The sequence below is a fragment of the Neophocaena asiaeorientalis genome, unplaced genomic scaffold, assembly GCF_003031525.2.
Source record: "Neophocaena asiaeorientalis asiaeorientalis breed wild unplaced genomic scaffold, Neophocaena_asiaeorientalis_V1.1 scaffold211, whole genome shotgun sequence".
Lineage (NCBI taxonomy): Eukaryota > Metazoa > Chordata > Mammalia > Artiodactyla > Phocoenidae > Neophocaena > Neophocaena asiaeorientalis.
This window is the reverse complement of record NW_020172824.1, coordinates 1,276,768-1,303,318: the sequence shown is the minus strand read 5'-3', so window position 1 is coordinate 1,303,318 and position 26,551 is coordinate 1,276,768. Positions and strand designations below refer to the sequence as shown.

Here is a 26,551-nt window from a genome sequence, read left to right as displayed (position 1 = left end):
TTGCCTTCCTCTTGGAGTGTATATGCAGATTTAGATTTAACCTTCCTGTGTTCTTTGTTTTTAGTGACCCATCAAAAATTGTGTTAGTTGTAAAAATATACACAGTACCTTGAGGAAAAAAAGGGACTAATGGCATTAGAAGCAGTAACTCTAGCAACTTGCTGAAATGAACTTTTCCCCATAATGGCTGGTAGTGCTTTATTTTCTGAATGCTAAATGGAAGCTAATATATAATAAAAGGTTTCTTTTCATATAGTAAATAGTGTCGGAACATCATGACTGATAAAATCAAGTTTCTCATCTAAATGGGAAAGATTTATAAGTTTATTTCAGTAGGATTCGATTTCAGGATGGCCTCTAGACACTAAGCTGGGTAAGGAAAGAAGATTCCTATCTTCTCTGATAAAGTTCTGGCCTAGAAATTGAAATGTTATCAGCTTAATAAAAAGAAAGCAAATACATTACGAAACTGTCACTGTTGGGGGAATCTCACTGGTGGAAATGCACAGGCTGGATCTTTTATTTAAATAAAAATGGTGGATTCTGGAACTATATTTAATTTCTCTACAGTGTTATTTTCTTGTAGGTAATCAGTTCTGATGCGGGGTCGACGATTTCCTTCTGGATGATAGACACTGGGCAGAAAATCAAACAGTTTACTGGTTGCCATGGCAATGCAGAAATCAGCACAATGGCCCTCGATGCAAATGAGACACGGCTTTTGACTGGCAGCACAGATGGGACTGTAAAGGTGCGAACACAGTGACGCTTTTCTATCCAGATATGAGGGGGCTAAAATATTGTGTGAGGAGACACAGCTTTGGCTATATTTGTGTTGGTATTTTTGGCCTTTCAAGAAGAGAGATGAGAAGATAAGAAGAGCTAAATAACCCAAACCATCTAATAACCAAGCTGTTAGGAAAATAAACCTCTGAGGAAAAATGAATAAATGGTTTTTCTGAATAAATTATTTAGAATCAAAACACAACTTGGCTTACTTATTTCAGAAAGCCATAGAGGACCACTCTGGGGAATAAGAAGCCTGAATCATTTTCATGTGCTTCAGCTAATGTCTCTAGTTTTCATTTTTCTTTCTTTCTTTTGTTTTTTTGGGTTTTTTTGGTATATAAAATGAGAAATCAGGGCAAGTAAGTAAACTTTAAAAATTGCATAGATGCAAATTTTTTGGAAAATGAATATTTAGAAGTTACCCATTTCGTCATCTGCATTTTTATGTGAAGGTAATAAGACAGTAAAGAAGGAAAGCAGGAAGGACAATGATAACTTTATTTATTATCCATCCCAAACTAACACTATCTCATCCTCTCGGTTTTTAAATTTTGTAACTATTGTTAATTTCTCCTGGGAGGAAAGTGGTATTTTACTTTGCAAAGGTGATCAAAATTTCAGGCCAAACTAGATACTTACAATCTGAAATCATGCTTACCAGTGAATCTTCTCTGTTCATCTCAGCTTCAAGAGAGATGACAGTGTTGGATGAGAGATGACTTGTGACACTCTGAGGCAACAGAAGGCAGTTTCTTGAATAAGCTTTGAATGGTTCTCAAATTTCTGTCTTAACTGGGGTCAGAAGGCTGTTAATTAGATGTACCTTCTGTGTTAGGTTGTAAGATGCATTCAGGTAGGCTGCATGGGAGGGTAGTGGAAAGCTACCTGGGTATGTAGGTAGAATATTATGGAAGCTGGGGGCAAGTATTCCGGGAGATTCCAGGCTGCAGTGGTCAGTGTGAAGCATGTTGCAGTGAGAATCTCTAGAAATCAGCAGAACGTGGCCTCTGGGAAGGGTAATGGCATGAGGTATGGACTGGGAGAATGTGTTTAAGTAAAGTAATCTAGTTCATGGGAGAACTGGTAAAATGTGGGAAGGCAATGGGATAATCCCAATCCTAGTAAGTCAAGGTAGAATAAAACAAGAATAACTGGAACTGGAGTATTAGACGGTGGCTTAGGCAAAAGGAACAAGTGAGAATCCCACTTACCAGTCCTTGGATACAAGGCTGAAGTGAAAAATGAAGGGAATGGATTAGATTATTTTTATCCCTATCTTGGGAATAACTGGTCATAGAGTCTAGGGTAGGGCAGACTTGTAGATGGTTGCAAAAATGGTCCCAGCTAAGGGTCCCAGCTTGATAGGATCTGGAGACAGTCAGGTCTTTACAATACTTTTTTGTGGGTATTATTTTAGGTGGACTTGGTAAGAGCCACATTTAGAGGAGAACAAAGTGATGTGGGTGAAGAGCATGTATACCCCTCAATGTCTCAGCTCAAGCCTTGACATGTTAGAAGTTAATGTGAATTTAGTACTACAGTCACAGCTTTTGAAGGTACACTTATCTTTATCACAATAGCACAACAGAATTCTGAACTTTGACAATTTCAGCGTAGGTATGTAGGATGCGTAAATCAAGGTTGAGCTGCGCTGGCCATATTCTATGAAGAAACAAGAATGAATGATATTTTCCAATCTCATTTATAATTTAGAATCTAAAACCCAGTACCTATGCAATCAAAGATTTAAAAGTATTGCCCTATTTATCACGGTTTTGAAGTGTCTGTTTTGAAATTAATTGTTTTGAATAATGTATGCACACAATAAAATTTTAAACATAAAAGGGATATACAGTGAAGAGAAAGTCTCTTTCTTACCCCTGTTCCCAGCTCCTCCCTTGTGGTTACCAGTGGTACTAGTTTCTTGTACATCTTTCGAGACCATGAGCACCATTTTTTTCTCAGTGGCAGAGTCCACTGTCCATGCTGCTCTGCATTTTCCTGTACTGGACATTGATTCATATGAATGCAAACAACAGCAACAATGATGTTAGTTAAATTTTATCGCATGGTTACTATGAGCCAGGCACTGTGCTAAGCACTTTACACACACACACCTCTACATGGTTGGTACTATTATTATACCAGAGGAGGAAACTGAAGCCCAAGGAGATAAAGCAACTTGCTTTAAGTTTCCATAGCTGGTGGACTCTGGGCAAAGCTTGGACACTTGGAGGTGACTCATTCTTCTTAATAGTTACATTATATGCTACTGTAGATGTTCCATATTCTGATGTTCAGTCTCTTGTTAGTGAGCAATTAAGTTGATTTAAATCTTTAGCTTTTGTAAACAAAGCATCCAGAATATCCTTCAAAATATGTCATTTCATACATATGAGTGTCTCTGGGTGATGATTTTCTAGAAGTTGAATTTTTGAGGCAAAGTGTATATGTGTTTTAATCTTGATAGAAGGTGCCAACTTGCTCTTTGATGATGAACCAATAATGTTTCATAGCAGGGCTTAGTTTTAACTGCTGGTGACCTAATGACCTTCTCTCTTAAAGTACACCCATCAGGTCTACATCCTCACCCACTGGCCTGAGGAGGTAAACTGGAATTGCTTGTGCTTCTGTGGGCTTGGGTCTGGCACGCACTGTCAACAGGAGGTTTTATTGGCAGAAGATAGGAAACCTAGGACATGATGACTGTATTTCAGGCTCTGTATTAGATGTTTAAAGTTCCAAGCATGCCTGAAGAGTAAAGGTCCTGTGTCGTAAATGAGGAAACTAAAATTTAGAAAGACACTTTGAGAAAGAACCAGGATTTTGACAGACTCCAAAATGTGGCTTTTCATGATTTTGTATTGTCTCCCCCTAAAAAATATACACTTATTTATAGCCTTTGAATCAACAATATTAGAATAGACTGATAAGGTTACAAAATGAGTAATAAATATAATAGCTAAATTCAAATGGTGAGAGGATTTTCTTTAATTATTATGTATCTCAAGTGAATCAACCCTAGTCCAGGATGTAAACAAAACCGTGTAAAATAATCCTATTACACTCTGTTAATGTACTCATTGAAGAAGACATTTTCTTTTCTTGTCTCAAAGCTGATTTTACTATTTCTCTTGAAGGTCTGGGACCTCAATGGCTATCGTCACCACACACTAAATGTTGGGCAAGAGGGAGCTGTGGATATTTCACACATCCTGGTTCTTAAGAAGAAAATCCTGGTTACGGGCTGGGACAGGTATGATGTGCTTCATGCAAAACTGTAGGAAGGTAAAAGGAGAAAGTTTTATTTAAATCAAAATCTAAAGGAAAAAAGAACATACAAATCCTGACTGATTCTGCTTCTCTAACTCACTGGTGACCTAGGTGAGTGAAACTCTATTTGGAATTGACTGAATGCTTGTGAGTAAAATACTTTATGATCACGTAGTTTGAGTGGCTTTGAGAGGTGTTACATTTGCTTTCTCCTGGCTTTGGGAATCTTCTTCTTTAACCATTCCAGATAGAAACATAATACCACTTCCTGGGGATTAAATCCAAAAGTTTCCCAAATTTTATAGTCAATAAATTCTTAATGTATAAATTGCATTCCTTCAACTGTAAAAGGAACTCATTCCTTCTTCTCTTGTTACTCAGTTTCAATGACAGCACAAGAGGGGAACAGCCTGCTGAAATCTATGTTAGCGCCTCCTTCATATCAGTGCAGAGAAGGGCCTTTCACAGCCCACTTACTGTTCTCAAGGAGCAATTTTTCCATTCATTATAAGGAAAATTACTTTTCTTTCCTCTTTTCCTGAGAGAACTAAGGGATCATAAATGGCCTTTTCTATGGCATTGTATAAGCGCTAGGAAAATTAAAGTGTGATGTGTTTTGAAAATATATTGTCCGTAAATTCGACAGTTCACAAAATATTGCTCTAATAGGTAATTTGCACAAGATTACTCACTATAGAAATATGACCTTAATGGTTTGAAGTAGGACTAAATCAGATTTTATAACTAGAAAACCAGCAGTATTTATTTGGGGATTTTTGTCAGTCACAGGGAAGGCTTTTGCCTAATGTAAATGTAAACACAGACTAGAAAATATAGTGACGCACACACACAGCTTAGTTTTCAGGGGTAGTTTGACTATAAGTAAAGAAAGTATAGTTCATTCATTATAGCTCTTAATAGCATGTATATTCTACATACTATTAGAGACACATACTGAAAGACACAGCTTCTTCACATCTCTGGGAGCAATCATGATCCATCAATGACTCATAACCACTCCAGCAGACTACGGCCTAATGACCTCTATAATTAGCCTATGGCAATGAATAAGTGAAGTTCTCTAATATCATGGCAGGGTAGATGTGTAATATACAGCTGAGCCACTTTAAATTTTGAACGTAACGGAAAAGAACTTTAAAACTTAATGAACGTTAGTCAAAACTATGGAGACACACCATTTTCTTAGTTATATTTTTTATACATCCATGGCTAGAAATAGCATCAAATGTGAGTTTTTTTAATTGGTTACAGGGGGACATTTTTAAAGATTAGCTATATAGAGTCATTCAAAAGTGGTTTAAAAGAACACCCAATGATTTGATCTGTATTGGTGTGTTTTGCTGAAAGCCTTACTTTCGGTTTCAAGGTTAGTAGGACTCGCTGGCAAAATAACCACTCTACACTCAAACAAGAATTTAGAGAGAGTTTACTGAGTTAACAAAGTTCGCAGTATACTAATTAAGAAAAGAATAGTATAACTAACTAAGAAAGAATGATACAGACAGGTTTACCCATCACCGAATTGGGGAAGCAGCTACATGCAGATCCAAGCAGCGCTGGGAAGTCCCTTGAACAGCAATCTGGAGTCCCATTTGGGAAGGTCCCAGGCGGTGCATCCACCCCACGCGTGAGACTTCAGTTTGCCACTCGAAGGAGCCCAGCTTTTAGCACCAGGCCACAAGCTGATAACGATCAGCCTACGTGCAAGTTTGCAGCTCTGGTTGTTGTCATAAATGCCTTGGTCTTAACTCTTAAGTCTGAGAATGTCCTTGAGCCCCGGGGGCTGGCCAGACCCTCAAGGTGCAAGAAGTCCCATGACTTACTCCCTGTTTTATTTAATGGTTTATAATGTGTGCTGGTGCCACCCCTGCTGGCCTGGGTGTACCTCAGCAGTTTGGCATGCAGCCAGCTTTAGCGTCATTGTCTGGTCAGAGAGAGGCCTAGTGCCACCTCTGAAGCCTGAACAAGACTACTTTACTGGCTTCCCCAACATGGTGGGTGGTCACTTTCTATAATCTTGGGGAGGAATTTTTGGGAGGATTGAAATGAGTGGAGGAAAACTTAGCACTCCTCTCATTTTCCTCCATCTTTTCCATCTCCCACCAGGTTGTCAGGACTTGGATCCCTGTGGCTGGAATTGAAAGTTGAATGAATGCATTCTCGATTATATTGTTTTACTTTCATGTTGATGAATTTAAAAATTATATTTCCTAAGTAGAAGGTCTTACGTTAGGATGGATTTTGCAGGGTCTTTTTTTAACCAAGAGGCATTTAGCAAAAGAGGCAAGAGAACAGGTCAGTTTTTTGGTTCTGGCTTGGGGAGGATGGTCCATTAAGCCAACTCCATAATAGTTTAGTGATTTGAGAAGAAATAACTGGAAGATTGACCGTCAGCTTATTAAGCTTTCTTTAAAACCCAGAGGAGGCTGTTAAGTTATACTGTAACTTTAACTTTAGGCTCTATTTAAATAAAGAAATTGATCTGATAATCCTGCCCAAGATGGAACAGAAATTACATTTATTGAGTTAGGTGCATAAATATGCCATCCAATTAATTTTATTCATAGTGCTTTGTAGCATTACCCACTTTACATACACTATCTAACTTAATCCTTAGCTTCCTCTCGGAAGGTAGGCAATATTTTATAGATATCTCAAATCTCTATCTTCAGCTCTTCTCTCTCCAAGCTCACTTATCCGTTTGCTTCCTGGATGCGTCTGACTGCAATCCCCAATTCTACATATTCTAAACTGAATGTATTATTCATTCCCTTTCCCCAAATCTGCTGCTTCTCTTAGATTCGGAGCTTCAGTTAATTGCTAGACACCCTGTTCACCCACCTTGGTTTTCCCTTCTCACTCAACTTCACAACCAAGTAGTCTCTAAGCCTTATCTATATGTTCTAAATATGTTTTCAAATCTGTTCCTATTACTACTAAAATGTATAATTCAGAGCATCATTTCTACATACATGAATGTCACAGCCTTCTTATTTGTCCTTTCCTCTAGTAATGCTTCCCTTTTACCTCTTAAATAGATTTGCTCATTTTAATGACTTCTACAGTGATTTCTTTCTACAATGCGATCTGTCTATGTCACTTCCCTGTTTAAAGCTTTTTAAAGTGTCTACAAGAAAACCCACGAAACGCCCTCTGGCCTGGACTTTTCTGAGCTTCATACTCACCCATTCTTGTGTACATTCCAAACTCAAATAACAACCTGCTGTCAGACTGTTCCCATACAAACCATACTGTTTCTCAACCCCATGCCTTTATTCTCTCCCCTTATCTAGAACTCTCTCCAATATTCTTCATGTGGCTAATGTTTATTCCTATTTCAAGTCTCATTCATATATCTTCTCCATCAGAACGTTTCTCTTTACGCCCAGGGTGGAAATATGCCCCCTTTTGTCTTTGTGTTATTTAGTTTCCTGTACTTTATTTAACCTAAGAATATATATACTGAGCATTTAATAAGCATATATATATATATATATATATATATATATATACATATACATATGCTATATATATATAGTTTCTGGGGCTCATTAGATGCCCAATGATATTTGTTGAATGGCTTAATTAATGTTTATTGAATAGACAGGGAACCTGAGGATTAGAGAGATTGATTACCCAGTAATTACACTCCGAATTAGAGGAAAGCAGAGTAGCTATTCAAATCTATTCTCTCATTACAGTAAGCCAGAAAGCTAAGTATTACCAATTCTCTTTCACAAAGAGGGAGGCAAGACTTGAAGAGGTTGGGTAGCCTGGCCAAGGCTAGCAGGCAGCCGAGTTAGAATTCTATGCCAAGGTCCATGCTCTTTCCACCATTCCTGAGTTACAGACGGAGTCATTAAATCTTGGGAGATCAATTATATTCTTTTAAATAAATAATATGAATGAGTAGGTTGGTCATGTCAAAGCTAACGAATCAGTTTTGTGCACTTGAAGAAACACATAAAAACCCACACATTTATCAACTTAACAATACCTTAGAATTTTAGCTTACCATGATTTTTCCCCTTTCCTTTCCACAAATATCTTTAAACTGCACCTAGATGGAAAACATGGAGTTAGGAGCAATGATGGACTGAAAGTGAAGAAGCAGGATTCCTTCCTTCAACGACATCACATTCTAGTTGGGGAGTTGAAGCATACAAGGCAAGATATGGAAAATGTCACTGTGAAATGGGCCTAAGCAAAGCCTGAATCAGAGAGCCCATGCTGGTTATTTAGAAATATGACCTTTCATATCTAGAGAATATTTCCATCAGAAAAAAGAAGCCCCAAATTCAGAACTTCTAGAAATATGTTTCTTATCACCTTAAGCAAAATATGCTTAGAGACAAAGTTGTGAATTGACATAGGATCAGTTAAAAAATACCTGGTTAAATACCTAGCCGTATTTATGTTGGTAAAACTAAGTGAATAGATGATCAATTACCTTTGCATTTGTTAAAAGTAGTCATCTAATATGTATAGTTCTGGTGAAATCAAATAAATAATTATAATAGTTTAAGATTTGATCTTATTTTTATCTTAATTTTATGCCCTAAAATTCCATGATTCTGTATTTGCAACTCTCTGTAGAAATAAACTCAAGCTCTTTGCTTTCTCCACTTTATTTCTCTTCTTTTAGTTAAAGGAGAAACCTCTCTTTATGAAGGTGTTATCTCTGTAAAATATCTAGACTTATACAAATAAAAAGAGAAATTTTCATATAATTACAAATAATTCTGAAAATATGATTGATAGTAGCGTCCTTTAAAAGGTAAATGGTCAGTAAATAGCTGTTGATATAATTTTATTTCTAAAAGTATTTTTAAGGGAAATGAGATTAGGGATTTGAAGTTCCTCAACAATAAAACTTATCTATCACAAGATATTAAATTCTTAATAATTGCCTTGCTAGGGAACTATACATAATCTTATATATGACTCAGTCAGTTTCTATTATTAGGATAAGAATCAGAATGAAAACTTCCAAAGTTGTGACTTATTCTGAATAATATTGTTGGAGGCTAGGAGGGGACGAGTATGTTTGAAATTCACAAGTAACCCTCAAAACTAATTTTGTGACAGTTTCAGTATCCAAAATTGGACTCCGCAAATTTTAGGAAAAAGAATAAAAATGAACTGATTTATTTTGACCTCATTCTCTATCTTGGAGATAATCCTTTTGGCCTAAAAAGCAATGTATTGAACACAGATACGTTCTTATGATCATTGGACTAACAAAACATGAACAATTAATCTCGGAGGGAACAAATAGTTGACTGTGTTCTTTTGTTCTCACCATGACAATTTCTACATGATAAGTTTTGGTAAAAGTTATTTTCCTATCTCATTCATCCTAAAAGAGATTGTTTTTTAAAACATTAAAAAATTTTTTGCCCTGGACAGGTAAACTAATTTTGCTTTCACAGAGTTGCTCATCATATCTAAATTCTGAATTAGAGATAAGGTTGGCATCATAAGAAGACACAATGACTCGGTAGCAGTACTCCCAGGATTTCAAATGTGAGGTGTGGAATGGAGCTAGTAAACTCCTTCAATGTCAGAAAGAACAAATCTCTCAGACTCCTAAAATGGCCTAAGAATGGGCTCATTCTGCACTTCAATTTTACTTTTGGCAAAAGTACAAACAAAAAAAATAGTTATCTTGGAAATGTACAAAGTAAGAAATACAGTGTGGATTCTGACGGTATTTTAAGGATAACTGTCTTTTCAAATGAAAGTTTCAGGTTAGGTTTCAAGGGAAAGGTGGCAGCTAATTAGTTGCTCACCATTTTGACACACAAGGTCAAATATCAGAAGGGCTTTTTATACCATCTTATGAAAGGGATTTTGTGCCTTTGGGTGGTACTCCCTAAATATACCTAGTTAATATGGATAGCTTGGCAAAGAAGACATCTGACATTGTATTTTGTCTGAGAGATAATAGAAGAGATATGGACTGATCACTTCTCTCTCACTCCCACCCTCACATTCTCCATTCCCAAAAGGTAACCTCTTCAACCAAACTTACCAATAGGTAGAGAGAAAATTAAAAATATATGCATATAAAGCTATTATGAGATTAATGACAATTTCAGAACTGCAAATTACCTTATTTATATTATCTTTTCTTGCTAAGCCTTATATTAATACTAAGGTAACATTATTGATTTAAAAATAAAATAATTCATATATTGATTCAGCAAGATTTTATGAAATGCCTATTATTTTCTAGGTACTATTCTAGGCACTACTGACGCTGAGGGGAAGAAACAAAGTCTTTGCTCTCCTAGAGCCTATTTATGGTAGGAGAGACAGAAAAGAAACAGACAAATAGGTCAAGACCCCAATATCACTTAATGATAATGTAATAAAGAAAAATGATGTAGATGAAGAATGAGAAACTCAAGGAAGAGTCTTTTGCTTGGATGGTCAGGGAAAGCTTACCCAAGTAGGTAACATCTGAGCAGAGAATTTTTCCTTCCTTCATTTGACAAATATTTATTGAATACTTAATATGTGTAGGTCACTGTGATTGCCACTGAGGGTTGTAGAATAAGACACGATCCCTGGTTTCTGAGAGCTTACAATCTAGCCGAGGAGCAGAGACTATATAATATTAATTAAATGTTGTAAGTAAACTGCAAATGATGTAAGAATTCAGAAGAGGGAAATATTTTTTTCAGTACTAGTTATTAAGGAAGACTACAGAACAAGATAGACTTAACAAATGGGTGTGTAGACAGGTAGATGTGGGTCTGTGTGTGAAAGGAAATCTATGGAGGAATTGAAAAACCCATCATGAATAAAAACAAAGCAGCTAGGGGACTTCCCTGGTGGTCCAGTGGTAAAGCATCCATCTTACAATGCAGGGGACGCGGGTTATCCCTGATCAGGGAACTAAGATCCCACATGCTGTGGGGCAACTAAGCCTGCACGCCACAACTACTGAGCTCACGCACCTCAAGTAGAGAGCCCGCCGTGCCACAAACTACAGAGCCCACAAGCTCTGGAACCCGCATGCCACAACTACAGAGCCCATGTGCCCTGGAGCCTGTGCACCACAACTAGAGAAAACCCACACACCACAGCTAGAGAGAAGTCCGCGCACCACAGCGAAGAGCCGGCGTGCCACAGCGAAAGATCCCTATGCCTCAACGAAGATCCCGCGTGCCGCAACTAAGACCTAACACAGCCAAAAATAAGTAAAATAAATAAATAAATAATAAATAAATTTAAAAAAAAAAAGGCAGCTAGAAATGCAAAGCATACTTAGAGAGCAGTAAGAGTATTGCTTGGCTTGAACCTGAGATGTGCTTCAGAAACAGCCTCTGAATACTCCTAACAGCTCAAAACAGCTCCTACAAGCAAGAAAGTTATTTGAAAACTTGCATTCTATCTATAAAATCCAGGTGAATTTTACATTCTATTTCATGAATTCATGTATCTTTATTTAAAAAATTTTTTAAACATCTTTATTGGGGTATAATTGCTTTACAATGGTGTGTTAGTTTCTGCTTTATAACAAAGTGAATCAGTTATACATATACATATGTTCCCATATCTCTTCCCTCTTGCGTCTCCCTCCCTCCCACCCTCCCTATCCCACCCCTCCAGGCGGTCACAAAGCACCGAGCCGATATCCCTGTGCCATGCGGCTGCTTCCCACTAGCTATCTACCTTACGTTTGTTAGTGTATATATGTCCATGACTCTCTCTCGCCCTGTCACAGCTCACCCTTCCCCCTCCCCATATCCTCAAGTCTGTTCTCCACTAGGTCTGTGTCTTTATTCCTGTCTTACCCCTAGGTTCTTCATGACATTTTTTTTCTTAAATTCCATATATATGTGTTATCATACGGTATTTATCTTTTTCTTTCTGACTTACTTCACTCTGTATGACAGACTCTAGGTCTATCCACCTCATTACAAATAGCTCAATTTCGTTTCTTTTTATGGCTGAGTAATATTCCATTGTATATATGTGCCACATCTTCTTTATCCATTCATCTGATGATGGGCACTTAGGTTGTTTCCATCTCTGGGCTATTGTAAATAGAGCTGCAATGAACATTTTGGTACATGACTCTTTTTGAATTTTGGTTTTCTCAGGGTATATGCCCAGTAGTGGGATGTATCTTTATTTTTAATATAAAAATATTTTCCCTAAAGCCCTTTGAGTAAAATGAACACTTAGGAAGGCATGCCATATTTACCCTGTGGCTTCTAGTAGCCCTCTCAAATAGCTGGACATTCACATTTTACTTTGAAAACCAAGGATAGAAGGATAAAGGGGAAAACTCTAAAAAAGTTGATTGGATCCAAATATTATTAGATCTTGAATAACAGGCCCCCAGACATTTGAATTTTGTCATGTAGGAAATCGAAAAAACTAAGAAATGGTTTTTAACAGGGCCTTAGCCTTACCTTTTGATCATGCTGTTTCCCTACTCTGCAAAGAGCGACTTCCTCTTCCAAATCTTACCCATCCGTTATGGTCCAGCTCAAAAATAACCCTTTCACTCAGCCTTCTGTGATTTCTACACCTGGATTTCCATGGCAGTTGGTCAGTACTTCCTTGGCACTTAGCACATTTCACTTTGCATTTTAGTCACTTTATGTTCATGGCTCTGTCCCCTGCAGCACCATGAACAGGGACTTCCAAGGAGAAAAGAAATGCTTGTAGAATGAATATATATTAAGAGCTCCTGAATGGAACGATTAATCTGGTTGCAGGATGAAGAATATACCAGAGATGTGTAGCCTAGAAACAGTGAAATGGGTTAAGAGGCTATTAAAAATTTTCCACCATGAGCTAGTGAGTGCTGAGCTAGGAAGCTGTCATTGGTTATTTAAAATAAAAAGGAAGGAATGAATATGTAACATATCACAGAGGAAGAATCTGAGTATTTTATTTGACTAGAGAAAAGAAAGCCATGCAGGAAGGTGGAATTCTGGTCTATTAACCAATTTTGGGAATTTAGGGAGTCCTCCTGTGGAGTGAAGATGAAACATTTGGATTTTTGATGTGTTGATGATGGAAACTATAATGGAACTGTCAGGTGTCAAGTGGGAGTGACTCAACACTGGAAAAAGTTCTAAATGTAGATAAATTTAAGAGCCATTTGTACAGAAGTGAGATTGGAAATTACGGTGGTGTACAAAATCTCTGAACAAGCCCTTTTGAGCAGTGAGAGAGGAGTGGAGGAATGACAGTGAGTAATGTCCATATTAACAAGAGAAATAGAGAAAAGGGAGGTGAAGTAGAGTACAAGGAATGAAAGGTTGGGGAGGCAGGAAGAGAAGCAGGGTGTTTGGAAACAGAAGAGTTTCCAGGAACAAACTCACATCCATCAGAGGGTGAGGAGTTAGTTACACTGGCAGGGCAGTTGGGAGACCTTTAGCATGGGCGGAATAGAAAGCAAGATTTCAGAAAGGTGAAGAGAGAATGTGGGTGGAGACACCAAGCCTGGGGTTACAAATGCTCCTTTGAAATGTGTGTGGCTCTAGAAGGAGGGAGAGGCTTACCAGAGGCTGGGAGCCAGAGTTGCAATCAAGAGGAAACACGGTGGCCCCATATTTTGATGCCCCCCCCCCAATTTAACTTTAGGCTCCTCCCTTCCCTACCAGGCACAAGACATCTCATTCTCTGTCTTTTCTGGTCTGTCCTCAAATTCACCAGAAGTGCCCCAGAGTACTGACCTTTTCAAAACTACTGTTTCTGTTGAAAACATATCTGTCCTCCATCCCATTTCTTTGAAGTGGCATTTTCAAGTGTTCCACAAATATAGTTCCTCAAGATGCTGTATGAAAAAGGACCCACAGACTCTACCCTTTTTTATTGTTACTGTCAAAAACCTTTTGGTGGTTCCATGTTGGAGAAATTTTGTTTTAGGGTCTTGGTTGTGGATAATTAATCTGATAGATGCATGCATGGTTGGTTTAATGATTATGAAAGGAAGATTAACCTTCTGATATTAAATATTTATAATTTGCCAGAGAATTCAGGAGAGAATCCAAAAGCAAGTTTGGTGTGGAGATTCAGCCTTATGGATGACAAGTAGGGATAAAATTTTGGGCAGCAGCATCTTTTAGACCTCTCAAATCATACCATCCAAGTGCATGATGGCTACTCAATATCTATATCACTTTTATATCCACAGCTAAGTGCTATATCCTTTTTTACTAGGGCTATTACTCTGTTTTACTCTAAGTAAAAACTTCAATCAGTTTTTCATCCAGCCTGAAGAATGGAAGGGAGGAGTACAACACCGTAATGATATCGTATGCACTGCATTTTTACCTTCACAAATTCTTGTTACAGGTTACTTGAACCTTCACTTGACCATCAGTTGTGAAAATTGTATCTTGGTTTATAGTGAAGATTGCACAAGATAATCTGTGTAAGGGTTTAACCCAGTGCTCACAATAAGCTCATCAGTAAATACAAGCTTTTATTTTCATTGTCCTTTTTTGAGGAGCAGCATTAGGGCTGTTGGGTACAAATCACACTTCTGTGGTACTCAGATATTTTATAATGGAAACACATTAACCCTGTGGCACAATTTAGTCTAAATAACATTGGTTAAAGACTGGTCTCATGAAACGTCTATAAATCCAAGCTTTTGAAAGGATCTACAGGCATACTTTGACATGATATATTAAAGAGGATCAGAAATTGCTGAATCATTTCCAGCCAAAGAAATAAATTTATAGAGACAGATTGCACCATGAAATTATCAAGTCTGTATTTTGACAGACTAATTTTTTTTTATAGAACCAGAAATGTCATCAATTAAGAGGAATGAAAAATTACAGGAAAAGAGCTTGGATATCTATGAAGTGTTACAATGCAAGGTTTCCTGCTCTATCTACATTTAAAGTTTCATTGTTTTCAGAACTTGCCTGATTATCTTCTGGGGGGCCAACTCTGCAGTTGAATTTGCTATGTAGCTGCTGGAAGTCTACTCCCATGGACAGCTAATCCATGGAAACCCATCATCCTCGGGCAGTTTACAGAGTTCAGCATGTATTACTCTCTTCTCTCTCCAAATCCCAAGAAAGACACCATGAGTACAGCCCACTCAGCTCTCGTCTTCTGCTCTCCACTTGATGTTGGCACTCTGCTCACTAGGGAGCTTTGCTCACTGGACTGCTGAGAGCAGTGGTCTGGGCATGCACTGCTCCTCCCGAGACAGGCTTGGTCAGACTTAGCCTCGCTATTTGGGCTTTTCTATGTTTTCTGTAATGAGCAGTAGGGAAGGACTTTGTATAGGGAAAGTTTTAATATTGGAGAAAGCAGCATTCAATAAAGGACATAAAAGAGAAGGAATTGAAAGAACACACACACACATCAACTATACTTCAATTAAAAAAAAAGAACACACATGCACACACACACACACACGCACGCACACACATACACACATGAAGACTGTAGGAAACAGAAACCAAGAAGGACTTAATTTGTTTGCCCTCACTCAATAATAAACAAATAGGATAAAAATTATTCACACTTTTTCAGTATTTGTAATATGCTAGGTACTAAGTGCTTTTCATTCTTTACAGCAGCCCTATGAAAAAAAGAAAATTATTAACCAAGGTTTGTAGGTGAGGAACTTGTGGCATCAAGTAAAGTTAAATAACTTGCCCAAGGTTGCACAGCTAGTAGGTGGTAGAACTGGGACTCAGACTCAAGCTGTTTAGTTACAAAGCTTTTATTCTGAATGCTTTATTACTATAAAATGAAAAAGATATCACAATAATTTCTGTCACACTTACTGAACAGATATTTCATGAAGTTTCTAAGTTCTAAAGTTTAATAAAAACACTAGTAATTACTATTCATTCATGTCTCCAAATACATAGTGAGAACTTACGAGGTGCCAGATTCCATGTAAGTTATTTTGACAATGATTTCTTCTAATTGCTGTTGTTCATATTTTCTATCTAACTTTGAGGCAAGTTCTGTTCTCTGTCTTGGCTCATATAGGGAGCTATGATGGAGGAACTGTCCTGTGGAACAATAGCACAGAAAATGCTCACTATATCCTTCACCCTGATTATCAGCGGCTGCTAAAATCAAAATCGGGTGAGCCTAAGTTTGCAACTAAAATAATGTGGCTGAGTTCAGCCACAGTAAGCCTGGTTGTTTGTTCATAGACCTGCTGCAGCTTGCTCCTAAATTATAGATGATTGGCTATAAGCACAAGGGATTAGTGATGTCGTCTCGTCAAAGTGACTAAAAAGAACCTTGAGATTTACTTGGCTTAGCAAATTCTCCATGGCTGCTGTTCCTTCTCTTTATGCTACATCAGCGTTTCTGAATTACTGACAGCAGGGAGCAGGCCTCTCATTTTTATCTAGTTTATTTTTTGCCAATAAACCTCGCCAAATTGCCTTTGGCTGAACCTTGGGTGCCCCTTGGTAGGAAAATGGGAACTCGTGTTCACTTGATAGGCTTCTCAGGCTCAATCTAGAGCTTGTATTAAATATTATACCACCTGGAAATCTTAAATTATTTCTTGCTTTAGAAATCTGTGAGAAGCATGAGATGGGAGTAACTTGTGTTTGATGGGAGTTTAGCATAGCAGATGAATGTTTTATACTTAAGCAAAATGTCTTGACAATTGCCTTTCACATTTTATTTTAGTTTCTTTAGACACTAAAGGTTTTTCCTTAGACTTATTTATTTGGGTAATGAATATGTCATTCCTCATGGCCCAGTGAGGTTCTGTTGTCTCAACTGGATAAACTCACAGAGGCTGAGTTAGACCTTATGAAAGGACTGGTCATCAGATACAGCTTTTGTGTGTGTGTGTGAAAAGCTAAGGGAGTAATGTTTTAGGAGGAAGATGACTAACTTAAGAGATTTAGAGTTTACTTGGCTGCAGGCACAAAACTCGAACCTGCTTTATGTCCAAAGAGCTAATCATGAGGGTTCATCTGAACCCTCCATGGAGAGGGTGGAATTCTGCATCTTTGTCTGCATTAGTCCTCAGGAGAGCACAGTCTTGTTCTGATAGTGAACCTAATTGTGGCTATGATTAAAAACAGACAGACAGATAGGAAAGAAAAGCAGATAATGTCAAATGTATAAAAGACACAAGAGGCATTGCTATAGATTTCTTGCTTTGAAATTTTGAAGACACCTCTGTATAGGTTTTTCATAACTGTGTGCAGACTGTTTATAGATTCTGAGATGAATATCCCCAGTTTTTATCAGTGTGGCTTGGAGATGATATCATTAGATCATTGAAGCACCATTAGGAATATCCTTTCCAGGGTAACTCACTGAAATAATATTGCTTAAGAATGATCATTGAAATACATTACATAGTCGTATCTCATGTTCATTAAATTATTTGCAAGCTTAATATTAATGATTAATAAGTTGAAAATGCCATGATATTAAAATCACATTTGTCTTGAACGTATCAGGATCTCTAAGGTGTTAGCAGGGACTATAAAATGAAGTCCCTATTAATTCACATCAAGGGAAAACACAGTAAGCTTGTATGGAGCATGAGAAATAAAGATGGAATCAAGCAATCCTTGTAGTTGGGGTTGAGGAAGTGAACGGCACAAGCCTCCGTAGATGTTGACTGGAAATATATTGTGAGATTTGCTGGAGTCTTTGGAGGCTGTGATGGGGGTGAGCCTATTGTTTTTCATAAGTGTTTTGTTTAAAAAGCATATGTCTCTTCATTTAAGACACCTGGCTTCTCTCCATCTCAGATAGAGAGCCTCAAAAGCTTCCTGGTGCCGGGAGGAGCTGCTTCACCCACCCCACGTCTGACCAGGCTACTCTGGGAGCCTGTTCCTTTGAGACAGACACTGAGTGCAATAAAGCTGTTATGAGGCTTTGCTTCCTTGAAGCAAGAAAAAACATTGCAGCCACAGGTAAAATTTATATTTATATTTTGACTGTAGACTGCTTTGATATATTGTAAAGTGTCGGAGCAGGGAACAATAAAGAAAGTTCAATCTAATCCGATCTAGGTCTTGTAGAGTTTGACTGCGTCTAGCGAACAGTGAGCACCAGGTCACAAGAAGCCACAGGCCGTGGCAGACGAGGTTAGGATTCAGGAGGATGGGTCCAGAACAGGAGCTAGACCAGACCCCACAAGCAATTTATACAGTGCTGTGTATGTCAGGATCAGAGTGAGGAAAAACTCTGGGCAACAATCAGAATTGGTGTTGTAGCCATGGCGTAGAGATTTGGTAGGGTAGAGGGCACAGCAAGAAATATGCTCCAAGTATATGAGCCAAATCTTAGGTCTGCATGGGGTAGAAGGGTTGAGTCTTGAGATGACCACACTGGCACTTATTATCAAAGTGGGCTATGAGAAAATAGTGAGAAACTTGGAGATTGGGGGCAATAGCAAAATTTGAAATAGCTGCTGCTAACTGCTGATCCCAGGTCAAGAGAGCTGCCTGCTCTTTGTCTGAATTTTTTTTGGTGTGGGGCTATGGGTAGTGCTTTGGGTGTCTTTACCAACTACGAATCCTTTCCAGAATAAGTCAGAGTTCTGGTTAGAGCTTCTTCTAAGATGTATGCTAACGTATGATTTACCATAGTTATTTGATATTATAATAGATTGAATAACTATTTGCTTAATTTCCCCTTTGTCTTCAATGGCTGTGTTAGTGTGGTGTTGATGCAGCCTACACGCTCCCAGAGTAAAAATCTGCTCCTGAGAACAATGCGTAGTTTTGACCTTTCACCTAAAAAAGTAATTTTTTAATTTTAGAAATATTTTTCCTCAACAATAGGAATCTAGACATATATATGTTATATGATTGAAAAAAGAAATCTGAACCATGTTTTCCACATTCACTCTCTCATATTCGATTTGCAGATGGAAAATCTGCATGATTTTCTTATATAATTTTGCTGCATTAAAAGTCGATAAAGGTATACCCCTATAGAGTTTTAGAACCATTGCAAAATATTTAGAATAGGCCTTGAAACAGATTCTAAAACTCTCTATTTTCCAGGACGCACTTATACTTACAAAATGAACTATTATCCTGAAATTGCTCTCAACACTAATTCTTCTTACTGTTATCAGTATTCCCAAATTGTTTCCACTGAAGCGGCTACATACCATTATTTCTACCTTAAACAGATATGATTGTTAATAGGCAGCACATTTGTGAAGCAAATTGGAAGTCTACAGATTTATCAAATAATAATAGGAACTTTGCCACAGAAGAATAATTTAGGTAAAGTGCTTCTACAAGCCTATAAAAATGGAAAATGAAAAGGTTAGTTCTAGGCCTATGAACCAAGAAAGTGTTCCATAAGGACTTACAATGAATTCTTGATGAAAGATTAAAAAACAAGCTCATAAGTAGAATTCAAAGCATACAGCTACATAGAGGAATCAATAGCTATGCTGCTATAACTACATATACGCATCCAGCTCTGTGCAAGAGGAGTTTTACTTCTTTGGTATATGTGTCCAACGGGTAATTAAGAAAGATGTGTTTTACGTAATTGAAATATTATTATAATGTTGAAATTAGTATTTTGTAAGTTTATTTGAAGTAACAGATTACTTCTATCAAAATTAAAAAACCCAAATAATATCAAAACAATGAACGAAGGAGTGGTAACTAGATTTAATGGAACATCTTACACATCCTATCTCATTTAATATTCAACAAAAACCAGTGAATGTATCATAGGGTTTTTTCCAGTTTATATTTGAGAGAATCAGAGTGCTGGAAGTTGATTTTGGGGCTACTCACCTCTCCAACATCCATATGCTTTCTACAGGGCAAACCAGTGAGGAAGTTGTTTCTTGTGTTTGTAGTTTCCTAATTAGAGGTTCTCTTACATATTAGGGGGAGCCAACCTGGTGTCATGTGAAGGATCTGGGTATGTCAGATTCTGGGATACATTTAAGAAGCACCTTCTGGCTGAATTTTTGGCTCATAACGTTGTTGGTTCCATTATTGTGTCTACTGATAAGTCAAATTGATACCTCGCCGCAGGAGATCTTGAGGGGTGGTTGAAAATCTGGAATACAGAGGTACATTGAAAAAATTCTGACATTATCTTTATAATTTTTGACTGCCTTTTGTTGCAGATAACTATGAATCAGGTCTTGTCTGTTTTCTAGATAAAGGAAGACACGATCAATCTGAGTATTTTAAAGAAAACATATGTATTGATCAGACTTCTTTTAAATAATTCATGGGGAAAAACAGATTTTTCTCAATATTGAAAATCCTCTGTTAATATATCGTCAAATCAATCCCCCAATTTAGGAACGCAGTATTGTCAGTAATATATCATGCATTGTTTGAGAATAAACAGTTAAGATATGCCTTATTTGAAATGAGACCGTAAACATAATTTAAATAGAGTCCTGGCCTTTCATCTAACATTATTGTCATCCTGAGTTAGTTTGGGATTTTTGTGTCACTGATTACCTGCTCAATTTTCTAATAATACTATAAAATAGTAGTATTTTTTGTATTTTATACAAAAAAAAGACTTTACGAAATAACTAAGGAAAACTATCAAAGGTATAAAATGAGCAGTTTTACTAGCACATATTTCTTAATTAAAATAAAATTGCAGTACAGATTGTGTTTGGTGGACACAGTTTATGTGGCACCCATACCTGGAACAGCCCTATTTCTTGCTTCAGCACCATCTAAAGGACTTATACTCCAGACAACACCCGCTTGAAGACATTCTTTTTTTTTTGCACCTCATCTCACCAGAGCCCATGTGGCATGGCCATATAGCAATGTCAGCATTGCATTAACTTCTCCAACTGCCAGAAGCAGCTTTTCAACTCCTTTCATGTTCAGAATGCCAGCTTTGCCCCACGCTGTCTCATCACACCTGCCCACACACCGATTTGAGTTCCCACCCAGACACTCTTTTTCCTGAGAAGAGTCTAGCACTTGCCTTATTTACAGAGCAGAAGAGGCTGTACAGCTCTTGGAGACTTCCGCATTACCCGGCCCAAAACGGTCTACCTGCACAATTTACCATCATTTTCTGATTTACCATCACCCTCCGTGTCCTAAAGGGCTGTACGGAATTCTGTCAGCACAGGTTGATATCCTCAAGCCGACTTCACAAAGGGAGCAACAACAGACTTCGTCTTCCAGCATGAAGAGAATCGCCATACTCAGGGCATGAGAGTGGCACCTGAGGCTGCTGAATAGGACCATGTTAACTGGCCAGATAGAAACTGAGGTTCCAGGCTATGCTCACACCACCATGTCTGAACAGTGCTGGTTGAAACAGATCGGGATGATATTTTGTCCCCCAAAGTACAAAGGGAACAGGAGCTGAGTTCCCATGAAAATAAATGGAAAAAAGAAAAGAAATGTGAGACAATAAATATTTTCTTTCTTCTGTTTTTTTGTAAGCAGGTATAAATCAGAGCTTAGTTTCATCGGAGGAAGGGGTTAAAAGCATGAGCTCTGAAATGGGCCAGCTTGAGTCAAACGCCAAACTCTACCACTTATTAGCTTCTGTGAGCTCAGGCAATTTATTCAAACTCTCTGTGCCTCTGTTTCCTCATCTATAAAATAGGAATAATGAGCATTCGTCCCTCATGGGATGGGCAATTGTGAAGATTACATGAAATTATTCATGTAGAGACCTTAGAACAGGAGAAACTCAGCAAACATTAGCAATTGTTATTTAGGCAGGAATAAGTCAGACAATGAACAGAAGAGTTTGGTTTTTTCCTAAAATTTTCTATATTTGATTATTACCTGATTCTTACTTGGCTGTCATAGTCATCTGTTTGATAATAATGCAGTAAATCCATCCACATTGTAGTGTGTTTCTACTAAATTTTGAAATTGAAGGGATCCACTTATTTTGGAGGAGAAATTTTTCTCAGAAATCCTGGTACATTTTGAGCTGCGTTGAGGCCCCAAACTTTTCATGTCTCCAGTGTCCTCCATTTGATGGAACTGCCTTGGTTAATAAGGGAGGCCTGGAGCTACAGTTCCAGAAATGGAAGTCAGTTCTTTCATGACTAATGAACTTGAATGGCCGATGAGATTCAAATGGAAATCAGGCCTAGCTCATAATAAATGTCAAGTAAATATTAGAATAATAAGAAAATGATATTTCTACCTGACCAAAGATCTGGACAGGAGCACCACAGACAACAGTCACACAAATGCTGCAGTCTTCAGAGGCGGAGAGAACCAGTAAGCGGCCGCCCGGCTCACACATCTCTACGGAAATTATCCAGTCTTCGTGAGGTCGGAACGATCTTTTCAGAGTTGGGGCTTCTGTGAGTTTGTTCTTACTGGAATTAAGACAGTACTCCTGAATGAACAGAAATGCCAGAATTCTAAAATGTGCAAATATTAAATGATTGCAGTGATGTAACACTTTTTTTTAAAGTCTGATACGGAAATTGAAAAAGGTACATTTGGAAACAGCAATCCGTGATACAAATGCAAAAGAACAGCTCATGGTAACAGAGTTTAGGAAAATCGTATGAACGTTCAAAAAAAGGTTTCTAACTGATTTAACTAACTTGAGAAGTGGAAAGAAAGGAAGGAGGGGATGGGGGAGGATGGAAAGAAAAAAAATCAACAGTAAAATCAGCTATTTGATGAAACTGATGAACTTCATCATGTATATAGGTCGTCACATATTCGTTATCCATTTTATATATATTAGTGTATATATATCAATCAAAATCTCCGAATTCATCGCACCACTGCCCCCCGCCCCTGCCACTTTTCCCCCCTGGTGTCCATATGTTTGTTCTCTACATCTGTGTCTCTATTTCTGCCCTGCACACTGGTTCTTCTGTACCATTTTTCTGGGTTCCATGTATATGCGTTAATATACAATATTTGTTTTTCTCTTTCTGACTTACTTCACTCTGTATGACAGTCTCTAGGTCCATCCACATCTCTGCTTTTGTATTTCAAAGGACTCAGCCTCAGAAAGCCTGCGTGAAAATAGTTTGGTTTTTTTCCCTTCTGTTCGAGATAGGAAAAGAGCCACCAGAGCTGGGTAGTTTTAGAAAGTAAAGGCGGGCAAAGCGGGGGACAGCTGGGTTTTCTAGTCCCTTCTGCTTGAGCTTTAAATGTTTTTTAAGAACTCACTTTTGTCAAGCTGTCTTGGATATGGGTGCCGCTAGTTCCAAGGGCCATAGGAGGCCGTGGGAGGGGAGGGCAATGGAGAGCAGGGGAGGAAGAAAGAGAGAAAATTAGCAGATACTGGAAAAAAGCAACAGTGAATGTCCTTCTCATAGTGTGAGAAGAGACACCCTTTCACAGAAAGAACAGAAAGATATGGGAGGCAGACGGAAATACAGAGATAAGAAGAGACTCAATTCTTAAATATAGCTCGGATCAGAGCAATTTTTCCTGAACCAGCTTGATTTGTACAGTGTAGTGACTTTTGACCTACATTTGAATGTTGCATTTGTCTTTTCGTGGAATTAATTCTGTTCTAGCAGTTATAAAAACAAAAGGAAAAGCAATCGTGTATTTTAATTTCTTACACTAAGGCTTCATTTTCCAATCACATTCAGTCTGATTAAAGTATTCAAAATTTAATGCAGTGTGATTCAGTATATTTCAAAAAAGAAGTTTTTTTTTAATAACTGTGAATCAGTTTTATAACATAGCTATTGATCTGAGGTTGGTTTTCAAGTTAGATTTTTAAAAGTATGTGGTGTGCTACGTCTATTTCTAGAGTTGGAGAGATAGGGGTACGGATGGTTTATCTGTGGAGATACATTTATCCCAAGAAACTGTCAGATGATTGTGGTATAAAAAGAAATTAGATGACGCTTGTGCTTCTTCAGTGTCCATCTCAGCACTGACCACTGTTGTGTTGGGCAGAGTGTGTACTGGCACCCCTCCTCAGCTGATTGCTTTGATGGCCAGTGACTTTGATCGAGCCTATTCACCCAGTGTTTAAAATTTGATTTAGTTGCCCACGTTTAAACATTAAGAGGTTTCATATAATATCCAAATTTCTTGCTTCTCTTGGAAAAGAACATGTCATTCCCTGAGAGTAGCTGTGGCCCCCTTTATGGAAAATGGGTTCCCTCTAAGTCAGTGGAATGCCACCTTTGTTTCCCTTTTGCCTATGAACACTGAGGCTGACTTTCATTTGCTATTTATCATCTTATACGAGACTTGATTTATTCATTGACACTGCCTTCCTGACCCCTGTAGGCATTGTACTTTGTAAATCCTCTGACAAAGGTTGATCATTCATAGTCCAGTCAGATATGCTGGGGATCCCTAACGTTCCCTCATATCACACAGGCTGTGTTCCCTGCTGCGTTCCTGTGGATACCGTGTGAACAAATAGAAGACAAGGAAATTGCTTCTGTATTTAAAACATAAATTGTCAATGGGGAGCTCTCACTAGATGGATACACATTAAGAGCGGTAGACAAGATCTGCGAAAATTATCATGTAACACATATATTTTTCTAGGAAAAAGTACTCAGTAATTGGACTGGCTTTTGAGATTTGGGGAGGGGAAGATGCAAAGAAAGTAGTAGTGTGAAAAATTCAGACAGTTCTTCAACCGAAGCTTTGTTTTTCTTTTTAGTTAATATACATCTTGCTATACAGGATTTTAAAGTGGAAATGTTAATTTCTTTTTAGCAGTTCATTATTATCTCTTCAGAAAATATCTGTTTGTTTCTTATGATACATCACTTTCTAACTTTATTAAAGTTACATGTATATGTCCCATCTCCCTTAGAAGACTGTAAGCTCCTTGAGTTCAGGAACCATATCATCTTCATTTCTGGTGTCCCCAGGACTTCAATTAATAATCTAGCACATGTTAGACACATATAAATGTTCAAGGAAAATACATTTTATAAAAGTAAATCTCTGTTTCTTCAGGCAAAGCATTGGCGACTTGAGAACTGTTTTTCCTTTCCTAAAAGAAATACTAATTTAACGGAAGATAAGATTCAAGAGAAAAGCATAAAGGAAATTCCTTTGCTTTCTAAGGAGGAATCATGGTTAGACCCATCAAAACATTCTCTACTTGATAAGAAAAACAAAGAGTCAACATACAAGTAAGTACATCTTACCTGTAAAGAGTAAAATTGGCCCTAAATTCCTTCTGTGCTTTGTGGAATGTTCAATGACTACTTCAAGATTTTGCTAACATTTAGGTTATTGGTAGGTGTGTGTGTGTAGCAACGGGAGAACGTATGTTCTCAGGGTGATATCTGATTCTTACTTCTTGTCTCTGTTGAATGCTTGACTTCTGTTCTGTGTCTTCCAGTCTCTTGTTTCTACTCCATTATCAACCTAATTTTGGAAATTAACCCCTTTCTTTAAAAGCAATATATGTGTATATATGTGTATGTATGTATCTACCTAGCTAGTTACCTGTCCATCTTAGAATGTATGTCAGATTTTACTCCTGGTTTTGGTAAGGCACACAGAGGTATATATGTCAGAAGTTCAAAGAGCTTGACTTTGAATATTGGATATCACTCTCCTTTTATGACTTCTAGCCTTTCCTTCCTGTTGTTCAGCCATTTCTTCTTTTCATGCCACTCTGATGGATCCCATTCTTACATTCCTCTAACTCTAATGCCAGGCAGTTTTAATTGTTTCTTTTGTTTCCCATATTCTTGCTAACTCATGTTCTCATAATTTCACCTTTCATATTAAACAATCTTTTGAGAAAACAATTTTGTTCATTGTATTTTCTTTGATACAATTGGCATTTGTATTACCGTGTGCCTATATTACTTTTTTTAAGGTCTACAGAAAAATTGCATAGAAAACACAGAGAATTCCTACATACCCCACGCCTATCCCACACAGTGTCAAACATTAGTGTGGTACATTTGTTATGATTGATGAACCAATATTGATTCTTTATTGTTAACTAAAGTCCATAGTTTACACTAAGGGAGTACAGTTGAGGGTTCTCTGATGACACCAGGCAGAGACCTCTGCATTGTACCTTTCTAAATTAATGTACTCTTTGGCTAAACTCTTGGGGCTCAAACCCACCAGTTGGGGTTTTTCTGTTCCAGTCTCCTCACACTGGCAGCCTCGCCTCTTGCACAGCTTCTCTTGGGTTAACTTCTGCTTGACCAATAGGAAGCTCACACGTCCTTGCCACACCAACTGCTCCACAGCTACCCCTTCTCCTCCTCTCACTGGGGTACTTTCAACCACAGTAGACTTTTTCAGATATTAATGAGTCACTGGTTCACTGTGTCCCTCTAACGGTTACCCCAGGGGGCATGTGTTAAACTCTCTGCCTGGTTTATGTGAACAGGAGCTAGAACTGAGGGGGAAGCATTCCTCCTCTCCCGTGGGAGTGGTTCTCAGTGCACACCTACGACTCTCTCCAGTGCAGTCCTCTCTTAGGATTGCTGCATCCTTAGTCTGTTTCTATCCTAGAGTGGTGGTTGGCCTGAGTATCACAAGATGCTACCTCCTTGACAAAGTGGGCC

At 38.0% G+C, this 26,551-nt stretch overlaps 1 protein-coding gene across 1 annotated transcript in view; it reads left to right on the top strand.

Annotated features, from left to right (window-relative positions):
* Nucleotides 1–25,051, top strand: part of WDR49 (WD repeat domain 49) — a 102,964-nt gene extending 77,913 nt beyond the window's left edge. Inside the window, 3 exon segments of the mRNA XM_024741892.1 lie at nt 587–751; nt 3,930–4,045; nt 24,969–25,051. Of these exon segments, the coding sequence (XP_024597660.1) occupies nt 587–751; nt 3,930–4,045; nt 24,969–25,026 (339 nt within the window). The 3' untranslated portion in view covers nt 25,027–25,051.
* Nucleotides 25,052–26,551: the final 1,500 nt, after the last annotated feature.